Genomic DNA, 25477 nt, shown 5'->3' with positions numbered 1-25477 from the left:
ATCTATCACTTAATCTGTCTGTCAGTCTGTCCATCCGTCCATCCTTCCATCCATCTATCCATCCTTCCTTCCATCTACCAGAGGCCTGAGAGTCATGACCCACAGGAGAGGAGCCAGTTGAGAGGCTCAGGCAGATGTTACGGGCATGTCCCACTGTGACATGATGAAGGTTTATTGGGGGGGGGGGGGGGGGGGGGGGTAATTTTGCATATTTTTGCCCCTGCAAGGCCACCACCCTTGGTTCCATCTCCAACCAGCCAGTCAAATGACAAATAAATGACAGTTGTGGAGCATGTTAAAGACCTCATAATAGTATTATTCTTTCAGCATGTCCATTAGCAATGCCACACGAAAGCAGGACATTCACGCTTGACTCACGCGCGTCAATTTCCAAAGAGCACGTCCATAAATACGCGTCGTGACTCACGTGGGTTCCAGCAGACAATTGGGAACCTCGTGAGGATATGCCAGCCCTTCTTGCACTAAGCTGTCAGAAGGCACTTTTTTGACAATAGTCCTCCCCTCCAAGCTGTTCCAGCTATAAGCACTCATCACCACGGTGCGTTTCATCTCAACTCTTGGAACAGCAATAATCGATGTGATGGCAAAGGAAAACAGGCTGTTTCTCTCACTGCCCCTGAGGCACACTACACACACGCGCATCCAAAACAGATTGGCTCTGACAAAGCAGACTAAAAGCAGTGAGCAGTGGTATCTATCTGTACAACGTTCCGGTGCCAGCATGACCCGCGGCGTCTCTTCTTTCCGCCGCCGTGTGTAAAAGGCCACCAGTAGATGTGTTGTTGTGGCGATGCCGTAATGAGCATTTGTAATGAGTCCTCAGACTCGTCTTAGCATAATTCACCCGACGTGGCAGGCTAACTGTCAACTCGGCGGCTGGTGTAACGCAAAAGATCTTCTGTTCATGAGAATCGAAATTTCCAATTTTTCTGGGTGTAGTTGAAGGCTGTAAAATTGGACAAATCATACCTGACTTCACTAAAATGAAACATTCCAAGGTCACGATAACAATGATCACTTTTTAAGTTACTTGAACATAATACACAGAAGTTTGAACAATGTGATTTAATATAAACTGCACAAAAAACAATTGCATCCCGCACAAATACGAGATCGTTGGAAAAGCCAAGATGTCCTCTATCGGCTACACTAGGACTTAGTAAAGTAGCTTGAATGAATCAAAGTATACAGATCAAATTAATGTCCACTGCAATGTACACAAATGTGTATTTGTTGAGTCTCAAGAGGATATAAGAAAATTGTATTAAAAAGTTAAAAACAACTGAACTGTACTCGAGTATTGGATTCTTTCAAAGTACCACTAAATTGAGCCGGATTAGAACAAGCTATACTAGTACCCCACTTTTGGAATCACCGGTATATATTACAGTTCATAGGATATACAGAATATTAATTTTAATACATAATTTTTATTAATATTAAAAAGTTAACGTAATATTGACGGGATAATTTAAATTAATGTCATTAATTTGTCATTAAAAAATCTCAGATTTTTGTCAAATTTAGATTTTTCACGAGTGGCAGGAAGCTGGAAGGGGAGTTTACAAGTCATGTTTACAAACGTTACTAACTGCATAATTTTGGCGTTTAGGCAAGTTATGCATCAACTGAAAAATATTTTTTTTGCATGAGGTGTATGTAAAACTGAGTGAAAGTCAATAAACATTGCAGCTGGCTGAACATTTTATTACGTCAATTAAAATCGATTTAAAATCGTATTCATTAAGAAAGTGGTTTTTTTGCATAAAAAAAAAAATCTGGAGATTGCCCTCCTCCCTCCAACAACAAAAAAAGAATACTAAAGGGAAAAAAATAAATCTGTGAGTATCCAAATCCGCTAGTGTAGGACTCATCCATCTCACCTGTATATATTTCATTTGTTCCATTACCACACTTGTATCTCAAATCACTTGTATCTCAAATCCTCTTTTCGTCAGTTAAATGCAATGCATATATTTCAGCACCCTTGAGCAGTCAAAATAGTTTAAAAAGGTTTTTTTTTCTCTCCAAAGCAAAATTGCACTCCACGTTATACTTCATAAAAGCACCCATTAACGACATTTACTTTTTAAGTCACAAAAATTCAGCCCAGACGTGACTACTTAAAGGATTGTCTCTTTCTTCTTATATAATAGAACAACTTAATGGCACATAACTGCCACCAACCAGTGCCGAGCAAAAGGGGGAGCCAACAGGGCAGAGCCCCCCCCCTTCATTTAAATAATCCTTTCGATTATATTGTTGACATTTTCACATCATTCACCAAAATGCATTCCTCGCTATTGCAAACACATCAGATTTAAATGAGACAAGTTTCGTGTCACCGCGTCTTTAATAAACCAGATTGACAGATGATTCTGTGTCAAAATGACTTATGTTAACGTGTACCACTGTTTGACGATCATGCTATCTGGCCTCCTTATGTTTAACGTTATTGCTAATCCCCGCATCGTTATCATATATATTTTTCTTTTCTTTTGAGCATCGTGTTAAGAAAATAAACAAATTGTAAAAACAACCGTACAGTCGATTCTCAAAAAGAACTTATAAATATCTTACCTCATATTCTCCAAATCAAAGACAAAACTGTGATATATATTACAGCAAAAACGATTTACAATGCTAACAAAAGCAGTATTTATATCTCATGTTGAGTTTTTTTTTATCCTTACATAATTACAGGTTTGTATTGGAATGTTTTGAAAAAGGTTGTTATTTTGGTTCTTCAAGTGGCCTCCTTGGGGTTGGGGGGGTGGGGTTCCAATTTGATTTCACTCTCTAAATTACTGTTCAGCAGCAACATGGATTGCAGTGACTGATATAGATGAGAGGATGGATGAGTATTAATGTCTTGCTGCTGCCATCCATCTTGTGCAGACAAGCCCATCAAAGTCAATCAGACAAGCCCTTGCCAAATATTAAACATTCCAGGTGCAATTTTCCATTAAAATAAAATTGATACAGTATTGATGTTTTTTTTTTTTTTTTTTTTTTTGGGGGGGGGGGGGGGGGGGCGTTGGTCCCATATGAGGTGAAGAGATCGAGGTCTTGGCCCATTATTTTTTTTTTGCGTTTTTGAGTGGCCGGAGGGTGAATCACCTTTTGGACCATCGAATCCAACAATAATAATCACAATAATAAACACATTTTCAGTACGATGGTCCGGGCACAAGTCGTATAAACTGCAGTGCGGCATCAACTGTGTTACAAGCAGCATGTTGTCGTGCATACGTGAATATTGCGCTCGATCCCGGACGGGCAGTCAAAACAGCGTCACATGCAAAATGAAGGCGCATCGGTTGCACGTTTGCACATGTGCGTCAGACATTGAGCACAATTCGCGCAGTGCACACATGGAATAAGCAAACGTACGCGTTAAAAGTTATGTCACTCACCCCTTTTGAACATGTTGCCGACCTAAGTGAATTTGCTTCTCTGTCTTCTGGAAATCATCGATCCAAATATTCCAGACTTTCGGAAGTTGATCCGGAGATCCACTGCTTCCTTTTAGGGGCGTGTAAAAGTCACTTAAATGTCAATCCCGTTGTACTGTCGTTATTTATATTCTCCACAGAGTTCAACATTGGGTGGCGATCATCACGAAACGGACCCCACGCGCAGCAGTCCTTTCAAGTCCGAAACAATGCCGATAACTCCAGGGAAGAGGCTTGGTGGCTGAATGCTTCTCCCAATAACAAAAATAAATAAATAAAATAATTACACAAAACAACCTTCCTTTTTGCGCAATCAGAGTCGCTCCGGAACACAAAAACAATCAATTCCTGGGACGCATCCTTGAAATCACATTTTTTTCCCCTTCAAAACATGATCTGATGATAGTTTGTCGTTGTGTGTGTGCAGAAGTCGATGGGTTGCATCCGTGCAGCACGCCGTTGCGCTCAAGGAGGGAGAAATAAGTGATGTTGTGCCGCCTCACCCTCCTCCTCCTTCTCCTCCTCTTCCCTCCTCCGGGCGCAGCCTCTCTCACTGGAGAGTCTGAGACAGACACACCAGCAAGGAAAGCCAATCATGCGTGCCGCAAAACTATATTTAAACTTCAGCAGAGCGACAATAAGACGGGCATCGGTCTGTCGTGGAAATACCAGAACTTTGTACGAATGTCATACAATTCAAAATAGATCGATTTTGGACTAATAATGGTCGGTTGATACAATCGAATTTTTCTTGATCTTTTATATAATTACCGTTAAATTAATCATTACATGTAATGTTGTGAAATTGGGGTAACCCTTGTTTGTTAATATGTAGATGCCTTCCATCAGTACTGTACTCTACGCAGTCCAATCAGTTACTCTGTTATCGACTGCTCTCGCCTGGTTGTTTAAGGATACAACATGGCGGCGCCCGAGTCTGACATGCAACTTGCTCCTGTCAAAAAGACCACAACGGGTAAATGCTAAGTTTTTCTATAGGTATAATTAACACGTGTATAGAGTATGTTTAATGTGTTTTGCACGTAAACGCCACACATCACGCAAAAGGTACACATGGCGTAACGTGTTGTAAACGTTCCAATCTTTCGTGTCTAAAGTCAGTGTACAGGCAGCAATTCTGAATAACTTGCTTTTTTTTCTTTTCTTTTTTTTAAGCGGAGTTCCGCGTTGGAAAGTCATATAAACGTGAAACGACTTTCCGTTCTAAATGGTTTTGTAATACCGGAAACATGATTGAAAGGAGACCAAATAGATTTCCGACGGTACTTAAACGTCGCAGACTGGTTTTCTAACTGCGGAATACAAACATGTTTGTATCCGATAGCAAATCTAGTTACCTGAAGATAAAACAAAAAACAAACAAAAAAAAAACGTGCCTTGTCTCGCTTGTCTTGCATTTTAATTTTACCCCTAGTATACCAACGTGATAGACACTCGCAAAACCAAATAATTAAATCCAATCGTTTTTGTTAACTAGGAATTCACCAGTGAAGAACACATAATGTAAACAAATACAATTCAAGTCTCATGTTTTTACAAACAACTTTACATCTTAAAAATAATACAAGTAATAACACGACTCTGGGCATTAAATCACTTTCATAGAATGCAACATTAAAGGGACACTGTAAGATTTAATGAACTACTTTTATGCCTGACCCATCTCTACTATTTGGTGATTCAGGCATTGTGCGACTAATCTCTCTGAAGTCAATTAAACATGCAGGCAATTAACAATAACTGTTCAGTGAACAGATGGAGAGAACACAGAGCCTTTGATCGGAATGAAATGGCAACTGTTTGCTTATCAGAAACAGCACTAATCATTGTGTGACTTTCACCGTAAGGAAATAATCAGCTAAAATTAATGAAAGACGTTATTAGTGACTTGGAGTGTTTGATAACATTTTATAAAAACACGTGAGATGCACTTTGGCTTTTTCGACACTGATTGACTGTTTTTGTAACAAAACATACTTGTTTAGTCCGAGGACCTCGACGAGTGGCCAATCAAATTCCAGATGAAATACTGCAGGATCCCGAATTGCGGGAAGCCATGAAAGCTTTACCTGCAAACTACAACTTTGAAATCCCCAAGACGGTATGGCGAGTGAGACAAGCCAAGGCGACCAGAGGTGAGCTCAGCTGCCCTGAACTTATCCTTAGACTCATATAACCTTGTTCTGATGGAACAAATCACAAGCTGGTAAACTTTGAAAACTGCCAATCCAAAACTTTTATGCACGTTTTCCTGTACGGGTGGGTGTAAAAAAAATAACGACTATAGCGGGAAAGTCTGTTTGTTCCAGTAATTGTTTGAAGAATTGAAACCTGTATCTTATATTAGTTCGCCACTAACAAAGCAAAACAAAACAAAAACAGCATTTATTTCTAGTATATTGGTTATTTTCAAATTGTATACTCAAAAAAAACCTGCATTATTATTATTATTATACATTGATCTTTTGAGTTATGAGTTTTATCTATTTCCCGACGACATGGCTAACTTAATTAAAATCACTTGTCTCTCATGTCATCCTTTCATATTCCAATGAATTGAATTGCCCTCAATCTGTGCCATGCTTCTTCGGACAAAAACAAAACAAATAAAAAGTTTCTTAAAGTTTTCTTTCTTTGTAGAGAATAAATAATCACAGTAACAGCGTGCAACTCTGTACCGATGTTACTTTTTCCTCAGGAGGAGAAAATATCTTTTTAGCTAGCTATTACTGCTGACCAAGAGGACAAAAATATGTAAATAGGAAAGAAAAAAATTAAAAATCACTGTCTTATTCTGAGTATATGCAAAACACGGTTGCGTGGCGTGGACTGAGACATTCAAGTAAGGCTAACTATTTCATAAAAAGTACAATCAATAGAAGAGAGGACACGCTGTTGCTCGAGCTATTCTTTTGGAAAACTGTTTGATGATGTTAAGTGTATTATTTGAAACGTTTATTAAAACAAATGTTCCCACAGTTACAAGAGACAGCAATGAAATGAATTATACCAAAAAAATTAAATCCATTTCAACACTTTCATTTGAGATTGAATTTGGTGATTATAGGGTGTGAAACAAGAGAACATATCATTTTAGGGGGCACTCCAGACTTATTTAGTATATTGAAAAGTATTTTCAAGAATTTTTTTGTTTTTTTTTTAGATTTGGTCTCAGGACAAGTAAAAGTTACTCAGAACCTGCATGCTTTAGTATTGTGTATTTAAAATGTGATGGGTTGGGGGGGAATCACAGAATTTTTATGTTGTTTGGATACAATAGTAGATTTAAAAAAAAAACATGCATTAAGAAATTTAAAACAAAAAAAAAAGTATAAAAAGGATATATTTAGCGTGTATGGATGTGTTTTGTTCACATTTGAAATGGCAGTTTTAAGTATACATTTGTTCAGGGCAGATGAAAAAGCACAAATGAAAATGGTAGCCCGATCCGGCATTTTGGTCATCCATTCCTGTTGTTTATCCACGTAGATGTTTGAGTTGTTTATCTGATTTTTTTGGGACTTTTTAATACATCTAACTGTTGTGGAGATGTGGGAGGAATCTGGAATTGCACAGATGGCAATTTAGCAGCTTTCAAAAGATTTCCCTACTGTTTCTGCAGTTTTTTTTTTTTTCTCTTGAACTCAAACTTCATCTTGCCTCTCTGAAGCGAGACAACTTATCACCTTTGGCTCCTGCTGTTCCTCTTTACGTCCATCTGTTCCTCCGGCAGCCTTGGCATCAACAAAGTATAAAACACACTGTTCTTTTCAAGTGGCAGAAAAAAAAACAAGTGACTTTTATTTTGGCGTTTACCTTGTATGTGTATAAATAACCATGAGCAGGTTAAAGTCAAGCTTGAGAGTCACATTTTTATTTTCTTTGGGGCTCGATTCATCATCTGACAAATAGGTTACGTTGTAATACTAAATTTCCTGATTCCTTTTAGTCCGTCAATTCATTTTCTATCGCTATAGCAGTAGGCGGCGGGACAGTCAAAATAAGTCATTCGTAAACATCGAATTTTACTAACTAAAACAGTCATTACCATTTTTCTCTACCTTCTGTCAATCAAACAAGCAAATATATTAAAATCTATTTAAGGACAAAATAGTCTCATCCGTTATTTGCAATGGCGGAATAAATGGCCTGTTGTTGATGTTGTTTAACGTGAAGCAGTCTTTGAGGTTTATACCAGACTAATAGTTCAAACTCGAGATGGATTTGAACTCCGGTTTCTGATCTGTGAGGCGGACGTGCTAAACACTGCTCCACCGGGCCGCGTCTTAAAACGTATGACTTCCAAATCGGGTAGGCACAGAAAAACAAAGAACCGATCAAGTCTAAGCCCAAAACGGCAAAAAGCGAAAGCGGCCCTGAAGTGTCTCAGCATCCTTGAAAGCTGGCCGTGTTTTCCAGGGAGACTTGTGGCACGCTCTGGGAGTTGCTTCGTTTTCCAAGGTCCTCGCTCTACTGAGGCAGCCAAATGAGAAGCTCGCTTGACAGTCGGGTCTTAAATCACTCCTAAGGCTAGAACACATTAAGCAGTATGATGTCGAGTTGTCTTTTATTTTATTTTTTTTAGTTTCATCCCATTTCCTTTCTGTGATACATTTACATTCATGCGCCATTGGGCAAAGCATGGCAGCAACAAATAGCTGCCATGATGAGATTGTTTTCATCTCAAAATGTTTCCAATGCCGTTTGAATGTAGGGAACGGAAATCCCTAAGGCTATTTGACAGACTTTCTTAAGAGTTTCCAGCCTATTCAACAAAAACATGTTTTGACTCGAGATTGACACTTGGCCTGGCGCATTTGCGCACATACTTAATTCTCTCTGTGTGATGTTCATTTCGTCATGCATGCTGGAATAATTAGAAAAGCAAGCAGTGTGTCCATGTTCATTTTTATATTTTCTACTCACCATGCTGTATTCTTAATTAAACAGTTTAATTTCATTTTTTTCTTGGAGAATTTAATCAGTCAGCCCTTTATTTTCACTTTTATATTATTTTGCATAGGCATGCTCCATAGGTTTGCACCATGAGTTTTAATGTGACAGCCTTACCATGTCCTCCATCTTTGAATTGAATTAAGAGGGGCATCGTGACACAGATAATGGTATAGAAACATTAGTAATTAAAGTAGAAGTCAAGTAAAATGTTCTTACTATATGTTCTATGTGGCCACACAACCACTACCGTGTCTCCAAGTTGTGAGCTAAAATTATAGACCGCAAATGCAGCTTAGCACCACAAGTAGAATGAACGCTCATCAGCTTTAGAAATATTAACTTAGTCCTTCCACAGACAGCGCCTCCAAAACATCTGCCAACAACGACAACACGTGTCCACGCAAGTTATCGCTACAATGATTTATTCAACAAAGCACGACCCAACTACTGTAACAGAGTTTTATTGCTTTAATCATCAAATAATACAAAGAGGGCAATGTAAACATCTTAGCTCGGGTTAATGAGAAACACCTATCAGCTCTCACGTCATGAATACACAGCTATAAAAAAAAAAACCCAAAACAAAACATTTTTTTTTTAATCCTAATAATAACAAAAGGGTTTTGGGTGAAATTAATATAAACTATAGCCCTGTTGTCTATGTACCTGTGTGTGTGTGTGTGTGTGTGTGTGTGTGTGTGTGTGTGTGTGTGTGTGTTTTTTATCTATCATACGATACTACTACAAGATTGACTCATTGACCGTGATCAATACTTTGAACACCTCTCAGATATATGAAATGATACAGGTAGATACGATCTGATTCAGCCAGTATTTTGGCAACTACCACCCTCTGCTGTCAAGTGAAAGTAATATCGCAGCCCTCCTTGGGCTCGCATTGCTAATCTCACATGAACAAACTGAAAAATTGAATTAATACGATGTATTATATCGGGTAACGGACTAATTTTGTTGAAACTGCCACGTCATCATTCAACGCCGAAATTTCAGTACTTTTAGATGTATTTCTTTATTGTATATCGAATAACACTGTTGCAGTTAGGGGGAGGGGGCGGGGTGGAAATGAGACAAGTGCATGGCAATGTGCGCATGCGTAGATACAAATGCTTAAACTAATGTTGCAACAACAAAATGATTTGAAGTTTCAATGTTTTATTTTTTGACACAGCCCTAAAAGTCATCATCACTATCTGACACGCTAAGTAGCTCCTCCCATTTAACACACGGATGTCCTCTCCTATCTCCTTGTCAATTGTTCAAACATCCGCGTTATTCTTCCACGGGTGGTCATCTTCGGATCCATCAAATTTGTTTGAGATGGAGGTCTTCGGAGATGATTTGCTGATCATCTTACTTGGGATGTTCTTTCCCCAAGTGATGACTGTTGTGAGATCAGAGCCTGGAAGGTTGCCCTGCGCTGTTTCTTTCCCCTCCCTGATGACATCCATGCTGGCTTGTTCAAGCACACGTTTAAGGGCTGAAGGAGACAAGTCAAACCGTCTTTTCCTTTTCATAATGCATCAAAGTCCGCTGAAAAAATTATCCACGTAACCTCGTTGTTGACAACAAAGAAGCAATTAGGAAACGCTTGACGAAAGGTAAAATGCTCTAACATGGATGCGTACTGTATAAAATTTGAGCTATATACTGTCTATATAATCATTTTAATCCTTGTAAATGATTTTGCATTCAAATTAATGTCATCCAAACACAGAGTCGACCGCCCTAATATGGGGGTTGAAAATGAGGAAAAAAACCTCGACCTGTACTTGGAGAAATACAGTAATTGGAGTCTTGGAATACTCTTATGCAACCTGCATCAGTTTATCTCTGGCAGCATCCTCTTCACCCTTTTGTCTGATGCAACAGAGAGCCGTCTCCTTTCCTCTGTCAGCTGCAGCGAGGGTGTGTTCCGAAACCTTTCTCCACTAATAAAAGTGCCCTTTCTCGTGTAATGACCTGTCTCTCACTGTCTGCCGGTGACCCCTTAACCTTTTCAGTGGGCGCTCACCACTCCTTTCGGCTGGGCTCTGTCCATCATGCCATCTATCACGCCATCGCACGCTTTTATTGTTTAATGCTGCCTCTGCCAGTCTTGGCGAATGTTCAGACTTTGGCATGTGACACCACTGGTGCACTGCAGTGGCTGTCGCTCCTTTTCAAGTATTCATGCCGATGGATTTTGTGAGCATAGATGCAACACGGGCGATGAAAGCAACTTTTTATGAGCCGGCTTTGGAAACAAGAATTTCCAGTGTAACTCAAGTTGTTACTTCACTTCCTGCTAATGTGTGTAATTGAATATATCCATCTGAAAGTCAACATGCTCCAAGATTCCCCCGACATCACACAGCTCCAGACAACAAATAAATACAGATTGCTCTTTAAACAATCCCAAATCCTACTGAGAATGGATTTAGGAGAGCATGCTTTCCATTCAGCTTTGTTACACATTGCATAAAGCTAGCTCTAGAACACACAATAGCTTGTTTTCAGTTTAATTTTATTATTTACAGTGTATAATATTGAGTGGAAAAAAAATGTACAGTACATGTTCAGGTTACAAAAAACTTTTTTTTTTCCTTCGCAGTAGGGTAGCTTCTTGTCCTCAGTTTTATTAACTGTTTTATGTAGTGAAATTTGGCAGGCTTGTTAACAATACGCTTCTGTGCCGTCAAATTTCCAAAACATTGTTTGTGTCCCTTTACAGACCCTTTAAATAAACCAAGTTGTCTTGGTCTGCATGCGCAATTGAGGTATTTTGTTGTACACTGGGCTTACAAAACAAAATATTAAATAAATGATATAGGCTAAGCAATGAACAAACCATAACCATATCCAGTAATTCCTTGACTTACAGGTTCAATCTGTACTGATATCATGCCCAAACCACTCTTGTTCTAAATACATTTTCCCCTTAAAAGTTTCCTCCCAAAGTACCAGCATTTTAAAAGTAAAAAAAAATGAAAGTACTGTACGGTAATGTATGGTATAAACTATATAGTAATACCATAATCAATTACTACTTTTTCCTTCATTTCACTTTCACTGAACTTCATCTTTGCCTTCACACTTTTCCTTACTTTCCATAGCTATGGAGCTGTATCCTTTGTGCTGTTTTGCCAAGTCGACTGACTACATGCTCACCTCACTCATGGTTTTCTATTGTTATCAATGTTAATTCAATGGACATCATCTCTGTCTTTTTTTTATTACAGTACTCAGTTTCTACAGACTTGTGATAGGAAAATAAAAACTACTTGCAAGCACAAAACAAAGCATATAGATTAACTGCCAAGTTAACCATGAAAACTGGTGTTCAGTCATAAGTCCAAATTTTTCCTACATTACAAAGCAAAAATTCTAATTGAAAAATATAAATTGGGGGTCTCCTAAGTCAAGGAACCCCAGAGCGACAGACATGACTTCATATGGCATTAGATATGACAAGTTGACAGCAGGTGAAATTTCTCCTCTGTCCTGACACTGACTGGCCACAAGAACACCATGTTCCTATTCTTTTCTTGAGACTTTAATATTCACCTTGCAAACTCTGCCACACAGACTAGAGATGTGTAATTGTCAAGGTCCTAAAGAACATAGTCACCCTTGAGAAGCACCTCACTTACAGACTGTAAGTTAAGGTGAAGTGAGTGGCACTTTTTTGCATCTGAAGTCTGGATAAGTACTGCTTCTTTCATCTTCTCCGGTTTGTGCCTAATACTGGACCTGCTGCCACTGCTGTTTGCAGAGGTCTTTGACCAGGTTTCAAAGGGTATCTGTTATGGGACAAAACCTGTGAGTGAAAGAGTGGTTTTTGATGAGTGTATTTGAGGATCCTTGGAGTTGGTGGACACTGGTATGATAGACCAAAGTCTCACAAGTCTTTTTTTATGAGGTTTCAAGTTGCAGGGACATGACATCGAGGATCCATCCTGGTACACCAATCACGTGGCCCGCTCAAGTGAGATTGCTTGAGGAACATCGAAAATCTGAGTCCAGTCTGAGCCATGTGACACATTCATTGTTCACATTGGTTACTTGTGTCTTCCCATCAACAATCCTTAGGCCTGAAGCTTGTAAAGCACTTTGAGTGAATAGTCTGTCCCGGTATTGTGTTTCTTGAGGGTTGTGTCTTACCAGAAGTGTGGCAATACTGTGCTTGCCAGCACTTGTGAGATTTATCACCTGATTGGAGTTCACCTTCTTCAATGCGATTTAGGACTTTTGAGAGGGCATCATCATCTCTGAAAAGATCTAAAGCTTTGAGATTGCATTTTTTTGAGAGGCTTACATCGTTCTTGATAGAGGAATATACTTGAGTGCATATCGGCGCTTGAACTGAACGAATGACGGTTCTTTTGTCTTGTGCAAGTTTCTCAACAGTTATTGCTGTATGGCAGTGTTGCTCACCTGCATAGCCATTAGCTTTTACGGCGAGATTCCTCTGAAAAAGTGGCATAGTATGAGTGAGACGAGCAATGACATGGTCCTGAGAAACGGATGTGTTCATAACTTTTCTTTTCGAGGCATTTTTATGTAGCATCATGTTGCAATTTGTCAGAACCTCTTGTGTTTTCTTGAGCAGCTTTACTTTGGCCTCAACTGAGGGGAGTGAATTTAACCTATTTTCTACATGAAAGTCATGTTTGGCGAACTCTTTGACAGCAAGCTTAGCATTATTCATTGACTGTTTTAAACAATGGATGGACACTTTGCAGGAGTTAAGGTTCCTCAAGACATGGACACACTTTCTGTATACTTTGTTGTCATCCGGTGGGTTTTTATCTTGAAAACACAAGAACCTGGGATGGTTCTGCTTTTCTCTTCTTGGGAAACAGTGATTTATTTGCTCAGTGTCTACTTTCAGGGCTACAGCTTCGTGTTGAAATAAGGCCTGAACTTCAGGGAGCTTCATCCATAGAGTCTTAAAGAGTAATTGGTTTACACAGCTGTTGCTCTTGTTCTTTTTCGGTTTTCTCTCCATGATTGGGAGGAATGTGGTGGTATCAACTGGTGAACGTATACTATTATCTCTGATCTGCTGAAACACCGTTGAGGCCAAGCCATAGCCTTCAATACTGTATCCCTTTAAGAAGGTTCCAATTGGGTGATAAGGAACATGGAACCGGCCGTCTGTATCTTTCACTTGAAAAATGTTCGGGCAGGTCTTAAAAACTGCAGTATGCTTTTGTGCTGTACTTCTGGTGTAGAAAGCATTCACTGTGGCAGGCTTGTGAACACCCTCAAGACACATACCTGTATTTCCAACAATTACCCATCCCAGGTCAAGTTTCTGAGCGTATGGAGCATCACGCGGACCATCCACTTGCTCGCGCACTTTGTGGACTGAGATGATGTCTCGCCCGAGAAGAAGCATAATGGATGCATTTGGATCCAGCTCTGGGATGAGGTCAGCAACTGATTGAAGGTGTGTATGTTTAGCTGCATCATTTGGTGTTGGAATTTCTGATCTGTTGTTAGGGATACCCTCACATTCCAGCAGAGTTGGTAAGGAGAGGCTCACTTTTCCATCCATAGATTCAATTTTGTAACTTGAAGCACATCTCCCTTTCATTTCTGTCACCCCAGAGCAGGCCTGGAGTGAGTATGGAATATAAGGGCTTTTAATGTTAAAGACATCAAAAAACTCTGAACGAGCGAGGGATTTATTGCTCTGCTCGTCAATGATCGCGTAGACCTTCAAAGCTCTGTCAGGACATTCACTTGGGTAGACTTTGACAAGGCAGATTTTCGAGCAAGATCTGTCGCTTTTATAACCACCACCTATCTCGGTACAGCGAGTACTAACGTCTGTGGTAGGTTCTGGGATTTCCTCCCCACCATGCTGTGCAGGTGAGCTTTGTTCTTGGATCATTGGTGCTGGTTCAGGATGAAGGGCAGCAATGTGCTTGTCATTCTCACACCCTGTGCACCTTGTAATGAATTTACAATTCTTTGTGCACTTAAAACACAACCTATTTTCTTTGAGGAATGCTTTGCGTTGTTCCAGGGGCTTTTTACGAAAGGACCGGCATTTTCGGAGCAGATGAGGCTTTTTATCTATAGGGCACTGTGTCTCAGAATCATTAGCCCTTAAGCATGCACTAGCAGCAGAAGGAGGCACAGAGCTCAGAACATCAGTCCTGTGAACTGAGATGTCACTGTGGCAGATAGGCTTTCGTTGGGTTTTGTCTGTTTTTGGGGTATCCAGTGGAACTTTGAATTTGAAGCCTGGGTCATTCCTAATTCGAGCTTGTTTTTCAATAAAGTCAACAAAAACATCAAAAGGCGGAAAGGATACGTGGTGGTGTAATTTGTAGTTGGTACCAATGGTGAGCCACTTCTCTTGCAGGTTGAACGGTAACTTTCGAACTAATGTGTTTAGCCCTCGGGCTGTATCTAAATACGTGAGGCCAGGCAGGTCTCCTTCTGCTTTGGCTGCCTTTAATTCTATGAGGAAGTCACTTAGCTCGTGGAGCTTGAAATAATCTCTGCTGGAGATTTTGGGAAAGCTATTAATTCGTTCAAACAGTGAGTCCTCCACCATTTCAGGTGCGCCGTAACAGATTTCCAGTCTGTCCCATATTCTTCTTAGTCCTTTGTCTGCAGAGTTGACATGAAAAGCCCTTATGCGTTTTGCATGCTCGGCTGACTCCTTCCCCAGCCACACAACCAACAAATCCATCTCCTCACTGGATGTCATGTTGAGGTCCTTGATAGCATTCATAAAGGACTGTTTCCACGCCCTGTAACTGCATGGCTGATCATTGAACTTTATCAGGCTTGTTGCAACCAACTCACGGCGGGCTAAATATCTCACAAAGTCATCCACTTTGGCTTGGTCCGCGATAGGCTGATTTAGCATCTGGCTAGATGGCAGATGATAGGGGCTGGAGCTTGATCTATAAGCTTGGTGACTGTCTTGCATATTGTTTGAATATGGGTGGGTGGCAGGTGTGTCATGTGACTTCAAAGGTGTTGTCCTTTCCTGCGGTGTGGAGATCAAGCCATCTCGAAGTTCTGGCCCTGTCTCGTGATGTGGCTTTTGACTGGAGTACACATCTGGCGATTCGTATCGCTGTGTTTCATTCCATATCAATGGCTGTTGGGGCAGTGTTTCAACCTGCTCGGCCACGTATTCTTTTGTGCGCTCTAATGTGTCGACTGAAGGTTCAAATAAATTCTGCAGGTGGAGATTGGTGCTGCTTCGTACGCTGCCTTCAACAGCGGCTTCCAGCACATCTGCTTCGGCCAAAGCGGCTGCCGCTTCCTGCTGCAGTGAGAGCATATCCATCTTCGCCTCAAGTTGCGCTTTTTCTAACTTGAGTGTCATTTGCTTTTGTGCATACGAAAGACGCGTTTTAGCCGCCTCCGCTTTTGCACGAGCTTTGGCGGCTGCAGCTTCGGTGGAGGAAACCTTTGACCTCGGAGAAGCATGTGAGGCAGAAGATATTGTCCGTGATGAGCCTACTTTGCTGTTCATATTCTGTCCTCTTGTAAGGTATATTATAATCTGCCTCAAAGCTTCTTTGTTGTCCTCAGCTTTATTGACCTTTAGGGAGTAAAACTGCAAACATAGAAGCAGAAACGCTTTCAATAGAAGTGTTTGTATATCTTACATACGCATTGACTGTTACTATCTATCGTTATTGTCAATTGAGGGGTTTCCCCCTTTGGTCTGTCAATCACTAAATGGTTCAAGCAGAATATGAATCCAGTAAGGTTCTTAGGTTAGTCCACTCAGTAAATGTTTGGAGCCCAGAGCAAAATTCAGCGGGTATGCTGCACACAAATGGAACAAGTTGCAATCAGATGTCAAGTCTGACCCAAATGTGACTGGTTTCAAATCCTGGTTAAAAAAAGTTTTTTGCCTGCATACCTTCAATAAAATTAAGATTTTTGAAACTTTTAAATCAATTTTCTGAATGTTTTTCTTTCTGTATGTTATTGAAGTAATTTCAGTAGGGTGCTTTTATTTCTGTGCGTGGTTTTATTATAGCCTTACAACTTAGTCAACAATTAATTAGGGTTTGCAAAGGAATGAAAGACCTGAAAATTGTATGTATGTAATTTTGAAATGTATTTTCAAGGTCCATGAGAAGAATTGAAAACATTTTCCATTATTGTTTGGGATAGTAGTGGATCTTTTGCATTGATAATATTTAGTACTTGTAAATAAATGAAATGGTGATTTGAAATTAAAATTACAACACCCCACTGTGTCAGTTATGCCACAGTTCAAGATCTAGATGTGGTGCGTTTTTTATACTGTATTTCTTTTTTTAACATTTTGATGCCATTCATTTTACAGCATTTTTACATTATAAAGCCTGAACTCACAAACTGTGCTGATTTCATTTCTAAAATGGGTAAACAATACCATCTGCTAGTGATTGTGCATAATTCAAGTTGTTAGTCAGGTGGGCTGCTTTCCCATATCCCCATATATATATATATATATATATATATATATATATATATATATATATATATATATATATATATATATATATATATATATATATATATATATATATATATATATATATATATATATATATATATATATACATACATACACACACACACACACACAGTATATATACAGTATATATAAAAATTGGTTGTGTTCACCACATCCTTTTACAAGGAGACCACTGGAACCCATTTGTGGTGTGGACAACTTCTAAATGGTTTCACATGAGTGCCATTTAACCTTTGAGGTTATTTAATTATGGATAAATTCAGTTTCCACTGGAGTCATTTCAAGTTTGGTCACTCACGCTGTCCCCCGTGTGCAACTTGGGTTGTCAACAGCATCATCTATATCAGTTTATTAAAACAGGAACTGCTTTATAAGTATTTCTCCTCAAGGTGCCAGCTGGACTTTAGAAGTAGCACCCCTTTCACACATCACTGGCCCCCGCATTTACATGAGCAAATCTTGCAAAATTTGCACCCAGTCATCATTCGTGTAATCCTTCCTTCAATTAGTATGCATGTGGAAAGAGCAGCACTTCACCGCCTGCTGTCAGGATGCAGAGGATGATGACGGCCAAGTTGTTTGGCTGCTTTATTAAAATATGTCTCTTGACGCTAACATGAAACCAGGAATAATGTTTTTCATTATTGGTTCCTCTCAGTCTGGGCGGTGTATCAGGAGATTGTATGGCCCTCATTTGTAAACATGTGAAACCATCAGTAGGACCATCAGTCGTTTATCAATCACTTCATCCATATTTTATGTTTGCTTTGGGCCTTGTTGGCTACATAAAAGAGCAACGACGCGGCCTACACTTGCAAGTGAGTGAAACGCCCAAACCAGCCCACGAATGCGAACAAAACGTGAGCGATTATGATTGGACGGCTGAATAAGAAGCATAGCGGTGCCCTCGCAATATCGGGCGCAGATTGACGGGGGAAGCAGAAGCCTTAAGATAAAACTGTGGCGATTGCTTCACACTGTATTTCCAACAGCCCATCAGCCTGTAAAATAAACCAACATCACTAGTGTGGCAGAGGGGAAATTGCCCTGAAATGTCATTATTCCCTGCCAGTGGTGCACACTGTCCTATGAATAGCTTTGCTGCCTCACGCTTATTTGATATCGTCTTGCCATCCTTCAAAACACAAGTACATCGTTTCTTTTTTTCTCAGCCCTTTTTTTTTCTCATTCCAGTGGCTCTGCAGCTTCCGGAGGGCCTGCAGTTATTTGCCTGTGTCATCGCAGACATCATCGAGAGGTACGTTGCAACTGGGGAAATTTCCTATTTCGATGGCTTTTAGATAGCTGAGTGTCTGCCAGTGAGTTGAAAAAGCGAAAGTCAAGCCGGCGGCTTGTAGACTTGACTTGTTCGCTCATTAGTTGGACGAGAATGTTATCGGGAATCATGATTTCTGCACAAAATGAGGCGGGATTATACCGGTTTGGGACATGCGCTAGGAGTCGGAGAACTGAGAAGATATTATTCTTGTTAATTACTCCTCGTTTCAGTCGGGTTGCACCCTGTGTTGCAGAGCCGCACTCCATCACTGGGACAGCTGTGAGCTTTTTTTTTTTTTTTTCCCCCAGCAATGAGAGCTGTCTCAATATTAATGCCCTCCATGCATAATAGTTTGTCTTCTCTGCTACCCTGCGGTTTGGCCTACATAGTGTGGACTGAAAATGGCTGTAAAAGGAGGCAGACGTTGTGTAAAGCACTCACCTGAGGCCGGCAATGGAATATGCAGACAAAAACTGCTCACTTGTCCTTTTCCTTGTCGTCCCTGTGGTCCTCCGTCTGCCGACGTTTCCCAGGAAGGCTGCCTGCTAAGTGTCCCCTTTAAGAAAATGCCTCCTGTCATTAGACACCCAGAGTGGGTTCCATTTATAGATGTTAAGTCGATACTAACTTGTTTATGAGATGGGCCGGATAGGCGATGTAATGGCTAGTGCTTCTATGAACTTTTAAGGCTCAGTGAAAATTAGATTCGATATGGGAAAGTTGGATGACAGCGATTTGACTTCATTAGTCAGAAAACGATGAAAAAAATTGATGAAATAATTACACTGATGCATCATATGCATCACCCGCCCTCAAAGAAAAACATCTCCCTTACAAAGCGGTTTGTTTGTCTGTACTTGTGTATTGCTAATATTTAAACACGTTTTAAATCCAGGGTAAAGACTGTGTGCCGCGGGACAAAAAAAATGTTTCTGAGTTTTTTCAAAATTTTCTCAGGAGCAAACTTGCAAAATAATGTCAAGGACCTTCTAAAGAACATACATTTTTTAACACGTCCAAATGTTGCACTGCACGTTTGTGAATACTTGTTTTGTTTGATTTTTTTTTTTTTGGCGAGGGTGCTGAAGTACGGCCCACCATCGCTGTATTAAAGTATCAGTTCAATGCAAATCAAAGTGAGAATAAAATCGAACACTGTGTGTGCACTTAATCCAGAATACTTACAGACCATTTATTCTAACAGAAACATTGACATTTTAGTTCATTTTACTTCATCTCAGTGGTCAAAACCGATAATGTTGTAACGGCGGCATCTGATTACCTCCGCTGAGAAGACATTTCCTAAAACTAAATATGATTGTACAATAATTTACAAAAATGACAGATACACACATTTGTTTTACTGGTGGAATGCCTCCTGGTCACTAGCAAAAAAATAAAATAAACTTCACATAAGCCGCACTGGAGTATAAGCCACAGGGCTCAAATCATTAGAAAAAAGTTGCGGCTTCTAGTCCCAAAAATACGGTACTTTAATTCATTTACAAACAAGCTTTTTGCCAATTTTGTGTCACTGGTGACTAAATAAATGTTATTCTCAGATTTTATATAATTCAAATGAAAGTTTGCCCAGCGCTTCAATTCGTCCAAATGTATTATACCTCTATAAATATCTCTCCATGTAGAATTTTCCTTATTAAAAAAAAAGGAAAGTTCTGATGATCAATCTTTGGTCTTATCAGTCGTGCTTCCGTCTGACTGAGAGCTGTCACCGTGCTGCTCCTTCAGACTCACACACTTGCTTAGGCCACTTTGATAAGTCTGAATTTAACCTTTATAAAGTCTGCTATATCAATTCTCTTTTTTTCTAACGAGATCGGTAAAAAACAAATGACTTGAGTCATTTAATGCCCAGTCTTCCACAGAATTTCTCTCAGAGACTACTAAGGTTTTTTTTTTTTCTTCCTATAATAGAGGGGAACAGATGGTTTTTGGCACTTCAGCCTCATTCATTCAATCAAGCGACAGGCACTAATTAAGACAATTTTAGTAGGATATCTAAACCTCCACAGGTCAGTAAAGTGTGATGGGAGCCCTTTATCGCTTTCAAATAAGAGACTAATTCATCTTCTTTGTCCTTTTTAGCAAAGTCATCACACCCTGCGATCTAATGCTTAACAATGCAAGTATTTATTTGGCGTGATAAATGGAAAGTGTTTAAATAAGATGCAAATGCTGATAAACCTCGATCCCTTTTCACTATTCATCTTGCTCACGAAGCCGACCTCATGATAATGGCTGTCTTGGCAAAGTTAGTTCAGAATGACCCTCATAAAAGAAGTGCAAGTTTTTAATTAAGACTTACACAAAGAGGATAAACTGTTGGTCAAAGTCTGAAATCCTGTATTTAATGCTTGTCATTGTCCTAATCAGTGCTTCTCAACTCGGGGTACGAGTATCCTTAGAGGAACTTGAAGGCACCCAAGGGGCCACGTGAAATTTTGACAGTTTCTTATCACCTAATCTAAATTTCTTATCACCGAATCTAAATTAATGTTTTTTAAAGTCGAAAATAACTGGAATATAATGTAGCGCAACCTATTGCTAATTTATGTTGACTTCTTCTTCTTGTTAAGTTTTATACAGAGGCGCAATGCCATTAGTGTCAATAGTGAGCTTGCGACAGATCGGCCAGCCAATGAAATTGATGGTCTATGGCCTTTAAAACTTCAGGCTAATGGACAATTTTTGCAGGTTATTAAAAAAAAAAAAGCGGTTAACAGTTGTTCAAAGTTGGTTTATATTGCTTTTTTTGTCTTTTGTCAATGTTAAAAATAGATACAGTTTTAGGTATACTTATACAATTTTTATAGATAATAATCTTATTTATGGTTGCCGTGGCAAGTGGGGGGGTGCAATGATTTCTCTTTCTGGTCATAATTGAGAAGCACTGCCTTAAATATACCATCATATTTGTTAAGCTCATTCTATAGACCTTTCATTAAAAACAAACAAACAAAAAAAACAAACATTACAAGCAATGATGAGCTGAACATTTCAAGGAAGTTGTGCAAACAATTCTCCTGGATGTCACCACTACTACTCTCTCCTTGAAAAGTTTGCATCAGGCTCATATAATCCAAATCAGTTGGCCTCTTCTGACAATTTTTTGGCAGACAAGCCAGTACTGAAAAATATCTCACAGAGGCTAGATCATTGAAAAAGGTTGAGAACCACTAGTCTAAACATTGGATTAGGAAAGTTGTAGTACTCCACTAAGCAGTTGGCAAGAAGTTTCGATTGTCAGTCACATAAGAATTTCACAATGTTTTGGCTCAGGTGATCCTGCAGTTGAAATTAACCTGGAAGTAGGACGCTACGGGCAAGTAGAGATCTGGGTTCTGTTCTATTTGTTAACACCGATTATTACCAAGTTCGAATAGTTCAGGCCGACATTGTCAGCCTGGGTGACATGGTCTCATTCGGCTGGCAGCATGCAGTAATTCCTGGACCAGAGCAGTGATGTAACCTTTAGGTGTTGGCACGGCAGAGAGACAGACTTTTTGTCGCCCAGCCTACGAGCTGCCGAGCTCTACTCCTATCAATGGGTCAGAGGTCCACAGCAGCCAGTAGAGATAAAAAGGGCTAAGCTGGCCTCAGAGTAAGGAGCTTCTGTGGGATGGTCAGCTTATTCCTACTCAGGACATATTGGCAGCTGCGATCGATACTCTTAAAACACACAATAGAGCTACACAATGAAACTCTGGTCTAAAATGCGAAGCCGGTCTAAAACTGAGCATATTTTGACCTGCTGCACTGAGAAAAAGTTTGAATTGTTGACCAGAGCTGGCGCAGGACTTGTTTTCTATTTGTTACTACCTTAAGGCAAGGCTGAGGTCAGTGCACAAACAAAACACCTAAGAAACCTTACTGTGTTTTCAGTGCTTCAAAATCAGGTATGTTGACATGCTAGGTATGCTGTAAAATCCCATGAATTAGTTTCTTTTTTTTAAATGAATGATATCAAATAAAAAACGCATTTGTCACAATTTACTAAGAAATTATACGATTTCACATTTAGATCTTTACCAGTGCCTAGGGCTGATTAAAACACTGAATTTTGCATTGCATTTCATACACATCATCACGCACTGTAATTAAAAGTACTAATTCCTACCGAGGACAAGCCGGCAGCCGCCATGTTTTAAATACACTTAAAACATACACGAGATCTGCACAATAACCAGACCGGGCATATTCTCCCATGAGATTTCATCTGATTTCTTGACGTTACTGATGGAGGTTTTCAATGTTAGTGCAGTTGTTTTGCTAGTGTTGGCCGATTCTTGTCACTCGTCTTAAATCAGACTGATGTACCATAAATCGTACACTAAACTCCCACCATCGATCGAAGTCTAAATAATCTTGTCACTGCAAAGTGAATAGCAAAAGTTGATTTATTGCCACGCAAACCTTCTCCACTTATCTGATTTTCTCTGTTTTTCATTCCTGCCTTTCGTCTGGTGGTCCCGACATTGTCAGCGAGTCAAAGATGTAAACAAAAAGCTTTCAGGATAAACGATAGCCAACGCAGGCGGGCACTGATTCATGTGCTGTCACCGCACCATATGTGTTATTGCTTTTGATGGTCTCAGCCGTCTGCTGGTAGCTTTGAAAGATACCTCTAAACATACTTGTGCTGCTACTCGGGTGACAACAAGGAGAGCACCAGCGAGCAAGTCCCATGAATGCTGCTGCCACCGTGTCCAAATACTGGGGACGGCCATGGCATTTATCGGGGTGCCAAATTGTGTAAATGCGAGTTCAAACGTGGTTGCTGGTTTATAGTTAGCAAAAATTTGGATCCATCCAAAGTCAAATCCGATGTTATCAAATGTTTTGTTTTGATTCAGCACAATGACAATCAGTATGCTTTCATTACCAGAAATGAGGCTAAAATTGGGAGCGTTTAGACAATTTTAGGTCTCTAAATGATTAAACGATTACCAAAAAATAATAATGTTTAACCACGTACCGTATATTCCGCACTATAAGGCACCGGATTATAAGGCACACCTTCAATGAATGGCCTTTTTTTTTTAATTTGTATATAAGGCGCATTACAAGGTGCATAGAATCAAAGTGGTGGCTGGGGCTGCATTTGCACTCAAGGGAATGTATACTCAATGATTAGAGAAGTCAACAGTTTATGCAGTCAGCACATTTAATGATCGATATATAAGGCGCACTTGATTATAAAGCGCACTGTGAGTTTTTAAAAAAAAAATGTAAGGCTTTTACGTGCGCCTTATAGTGATACTTATGGTACTTGATTCATTGTCAATTAATCGTTACACCTCAACGCATGTACATTTATAATATATTGCCATAATTAATTAGTAAGTATTGTAAACACATCTTTTAAATCACTGCTGATTTTATTTTAATTCTGAATGTTCTGAAATTTACTCCCTACTTGTGCTCCATAACAACCTCAATTACACTGCTGCACATATTAGTTCATTGTACGTTCACAACCTCGAAACCTTGTAAACTGTCGGAGGTCCCATTGTGGTTCGTTTGTTTGATTTTGCTCAATTCAATTCATGTTTATTGATTATGGCTCTCATACTATTATTACCATATCAGATTATGTTTAGTTGAACTGATTACTCATTTAATACATTTTGGATGAATTTTGTCTTACAAATGGAATCACCCCTGGGGGTATTAGTGGCCATCTTCCACACATTGATGTCACTTGTGTGAAGTAAAAAGCCATTAGCTCCTTTAGTCTGCTGCAATACTGTCGTTCCTCAAACAAATCCCACATTTGTATTAAATATTAAAATAGAAGCAGGAGTAGGAAGAAGAAAAAATGTCTTCGAATAAGATCGACGTGTAACTATGCCCACACAGACATGTCCTCCAGCCCTGCCTTTCAATCTACAGCAGCATTTCAGGCATTTGCAATTTGTAACCATCGCAAAGCCCCATTATAAATAGCGTTTAAAATGCAAAATAGCTGATGGAGTCACACCAAATCTCCATAATAATTGTAAATAGTGGCCAAAAGCAACACGCATTGACTCAAGGCTAGATTTGTTACAGTTTTTGTATTTGGTTGACAAATCTTCTTCTTTTCATCATCCACTCAGACTCAATCTTCCTCAACTGACCTGCAAGCTGTTAAAGCGTGCATGCACACACACACACACATACTCTTGGCAGTGTTGTTACTGTATCCCGCCGGTCCTGAACCCATTCTCACTCTGTACAGGTATTGCCTTATGGGATGTGATGCTTCTGTGTCAGTGGGCTACAAGTGCCAAGAAAAGTGGAAAAGTGCAAAATACTGCGGAAAAAAAACGCAATGCCACGGAAGAGATGGGCATCCTTTCACAACTGCACTAAAATAGCGTTGACTCTTTTGTTGACCAAAGTTGGCCTAGACCTTTTCTCCATTTGTTACCAGGCTGCGTTGGCTTACAGGCACAAGCATGTAATAACGGTAGTATGTTTTCGGAGCTTCACAATTTTGCTGACTTGATTAGTGTGTGTGACATTCAAGGTCAGGACAGGATACATTTTGAATTATTTGATGAAACATTCAAGGTTGAATACAAAGCGCTGATGTATTTATAAGGTGCATACTTTTCAGTTGTGTCTAGAGATGGGGGTGATAACTGTTTTAAAAAGTCCAAGGTTTTGAGAACTGTCACCAGAATGAGCCTGTTTTTTTTTTGAGGGCTTCAAAATGGCATAATATGATTGGCTACATGCTGAGTTGAGTAATTGAGCTACCTCTTTGAAGTTGATTAAATTCCAGTCGCTTTTTCTTTTCCTTCTTGGTGAGCAGTTACGCACGGAGGAGTGGAGGTGGAGTTCGGGGGCTGCGTGGAGGTTAGACAAAATAGACCATTAAATGGATGTCTGCATTGTCATTAAAAAAATGTGTGTGTGTGTAAGTGCCGGAATGTAGTACTCTAGTAGCCTCAAGGACAACACAAATAATCCGAAGAGCTGTTTGTTAACAAAAAAAAAGCTCACCAACAGTGTACCTTTCTAAGAAGAATGAGAAGAAGTGTTATTCTTTATTTACTGTACTAAACTTTCAGCAATAAGAAATCAGGTGAGCCTCCAGCAAATGTGTTCTCATCTTCAGTTGACAGCAGGTAACCATTAATCACGACAGCTTTTGATAGGTCATGTGACTAAACCCAAGCGTGTTCTCACTTTCAGTTCACAGCAAATGGAAAATTGTATTTTTAGTCA

At 39.6% G+C, this 25477-nt stretch overlaps 2 protein-coding genes across 2 annotated transcripts in view; one reads left to right on the top strand and one right to left on the bottom strand.

Moving 5' to 3' along the window:
- Window positions 1-3981, bottom strand: part of rtn4rl1b (reticulon 4 receptor-like 1b) — a 143645-nt gene extending 139664 nt beyond the window's left edge. The window contains exon 1 of the mRNA XM_088427844.1: window positions 3438-3981. Coding sequence (XP_088283970.1) covers window positions 3438-3450 — 13 coding nt within the window. The 5' untranslated portion in view covers window positions 3451-3981. The remainder of the gene's footprint in view (window positions 1-3437) is intronic.
- Window positions 3982-4294: 313 nt separating this feature from the next.
- The window catches only part of dph1 (diphthamide biosynthesis 1), a 69928-nt gene continuing 48745 nt past the window's right edge, over window positions 4295-25477 (top strand). The window contains exons 1-3 of the mRNA XM_088427845.1: window positions 4295-4452; window positions 5483-5632; window positions 18157-18220. Coding sequence (XP_088283971.1) covers window positions 4398-4452; window positions 5483-5632; window positions 18157-18220 — 269 coding nt within the window. The 5' untranslated portion in view covers window positions 4295-4397. The remainder of the gene's footprint in view (window positions 4453-5482; window positions 5633-18156; window positions 18221-25477) is intronic.

The sequence above is a fragment of the Hippichthys cyanospilos genome, chromosome 11, assembly GCF_059441005.1.
Source record: "Hippichthys cyanospilos isolate Australia breed blue-spotted pipefish chromosome 11, RoL_Hcya_1.0, whole genome shotgun sequence".
In the NCBI taxonomy this organism is placed as follows: domain Eukaryota; kingdom Metazoa; phylum Chordata; class Actinopteri; order Syngnathiformes; family Syngnathidae; genus Hippichthys; species Hippichthys cyanospilos.
The sequence above is the reverse complement of the archived record's forward strand: the minus strand, read 5'-3'. Positions and strand labels throughout refer to the sequence as shown.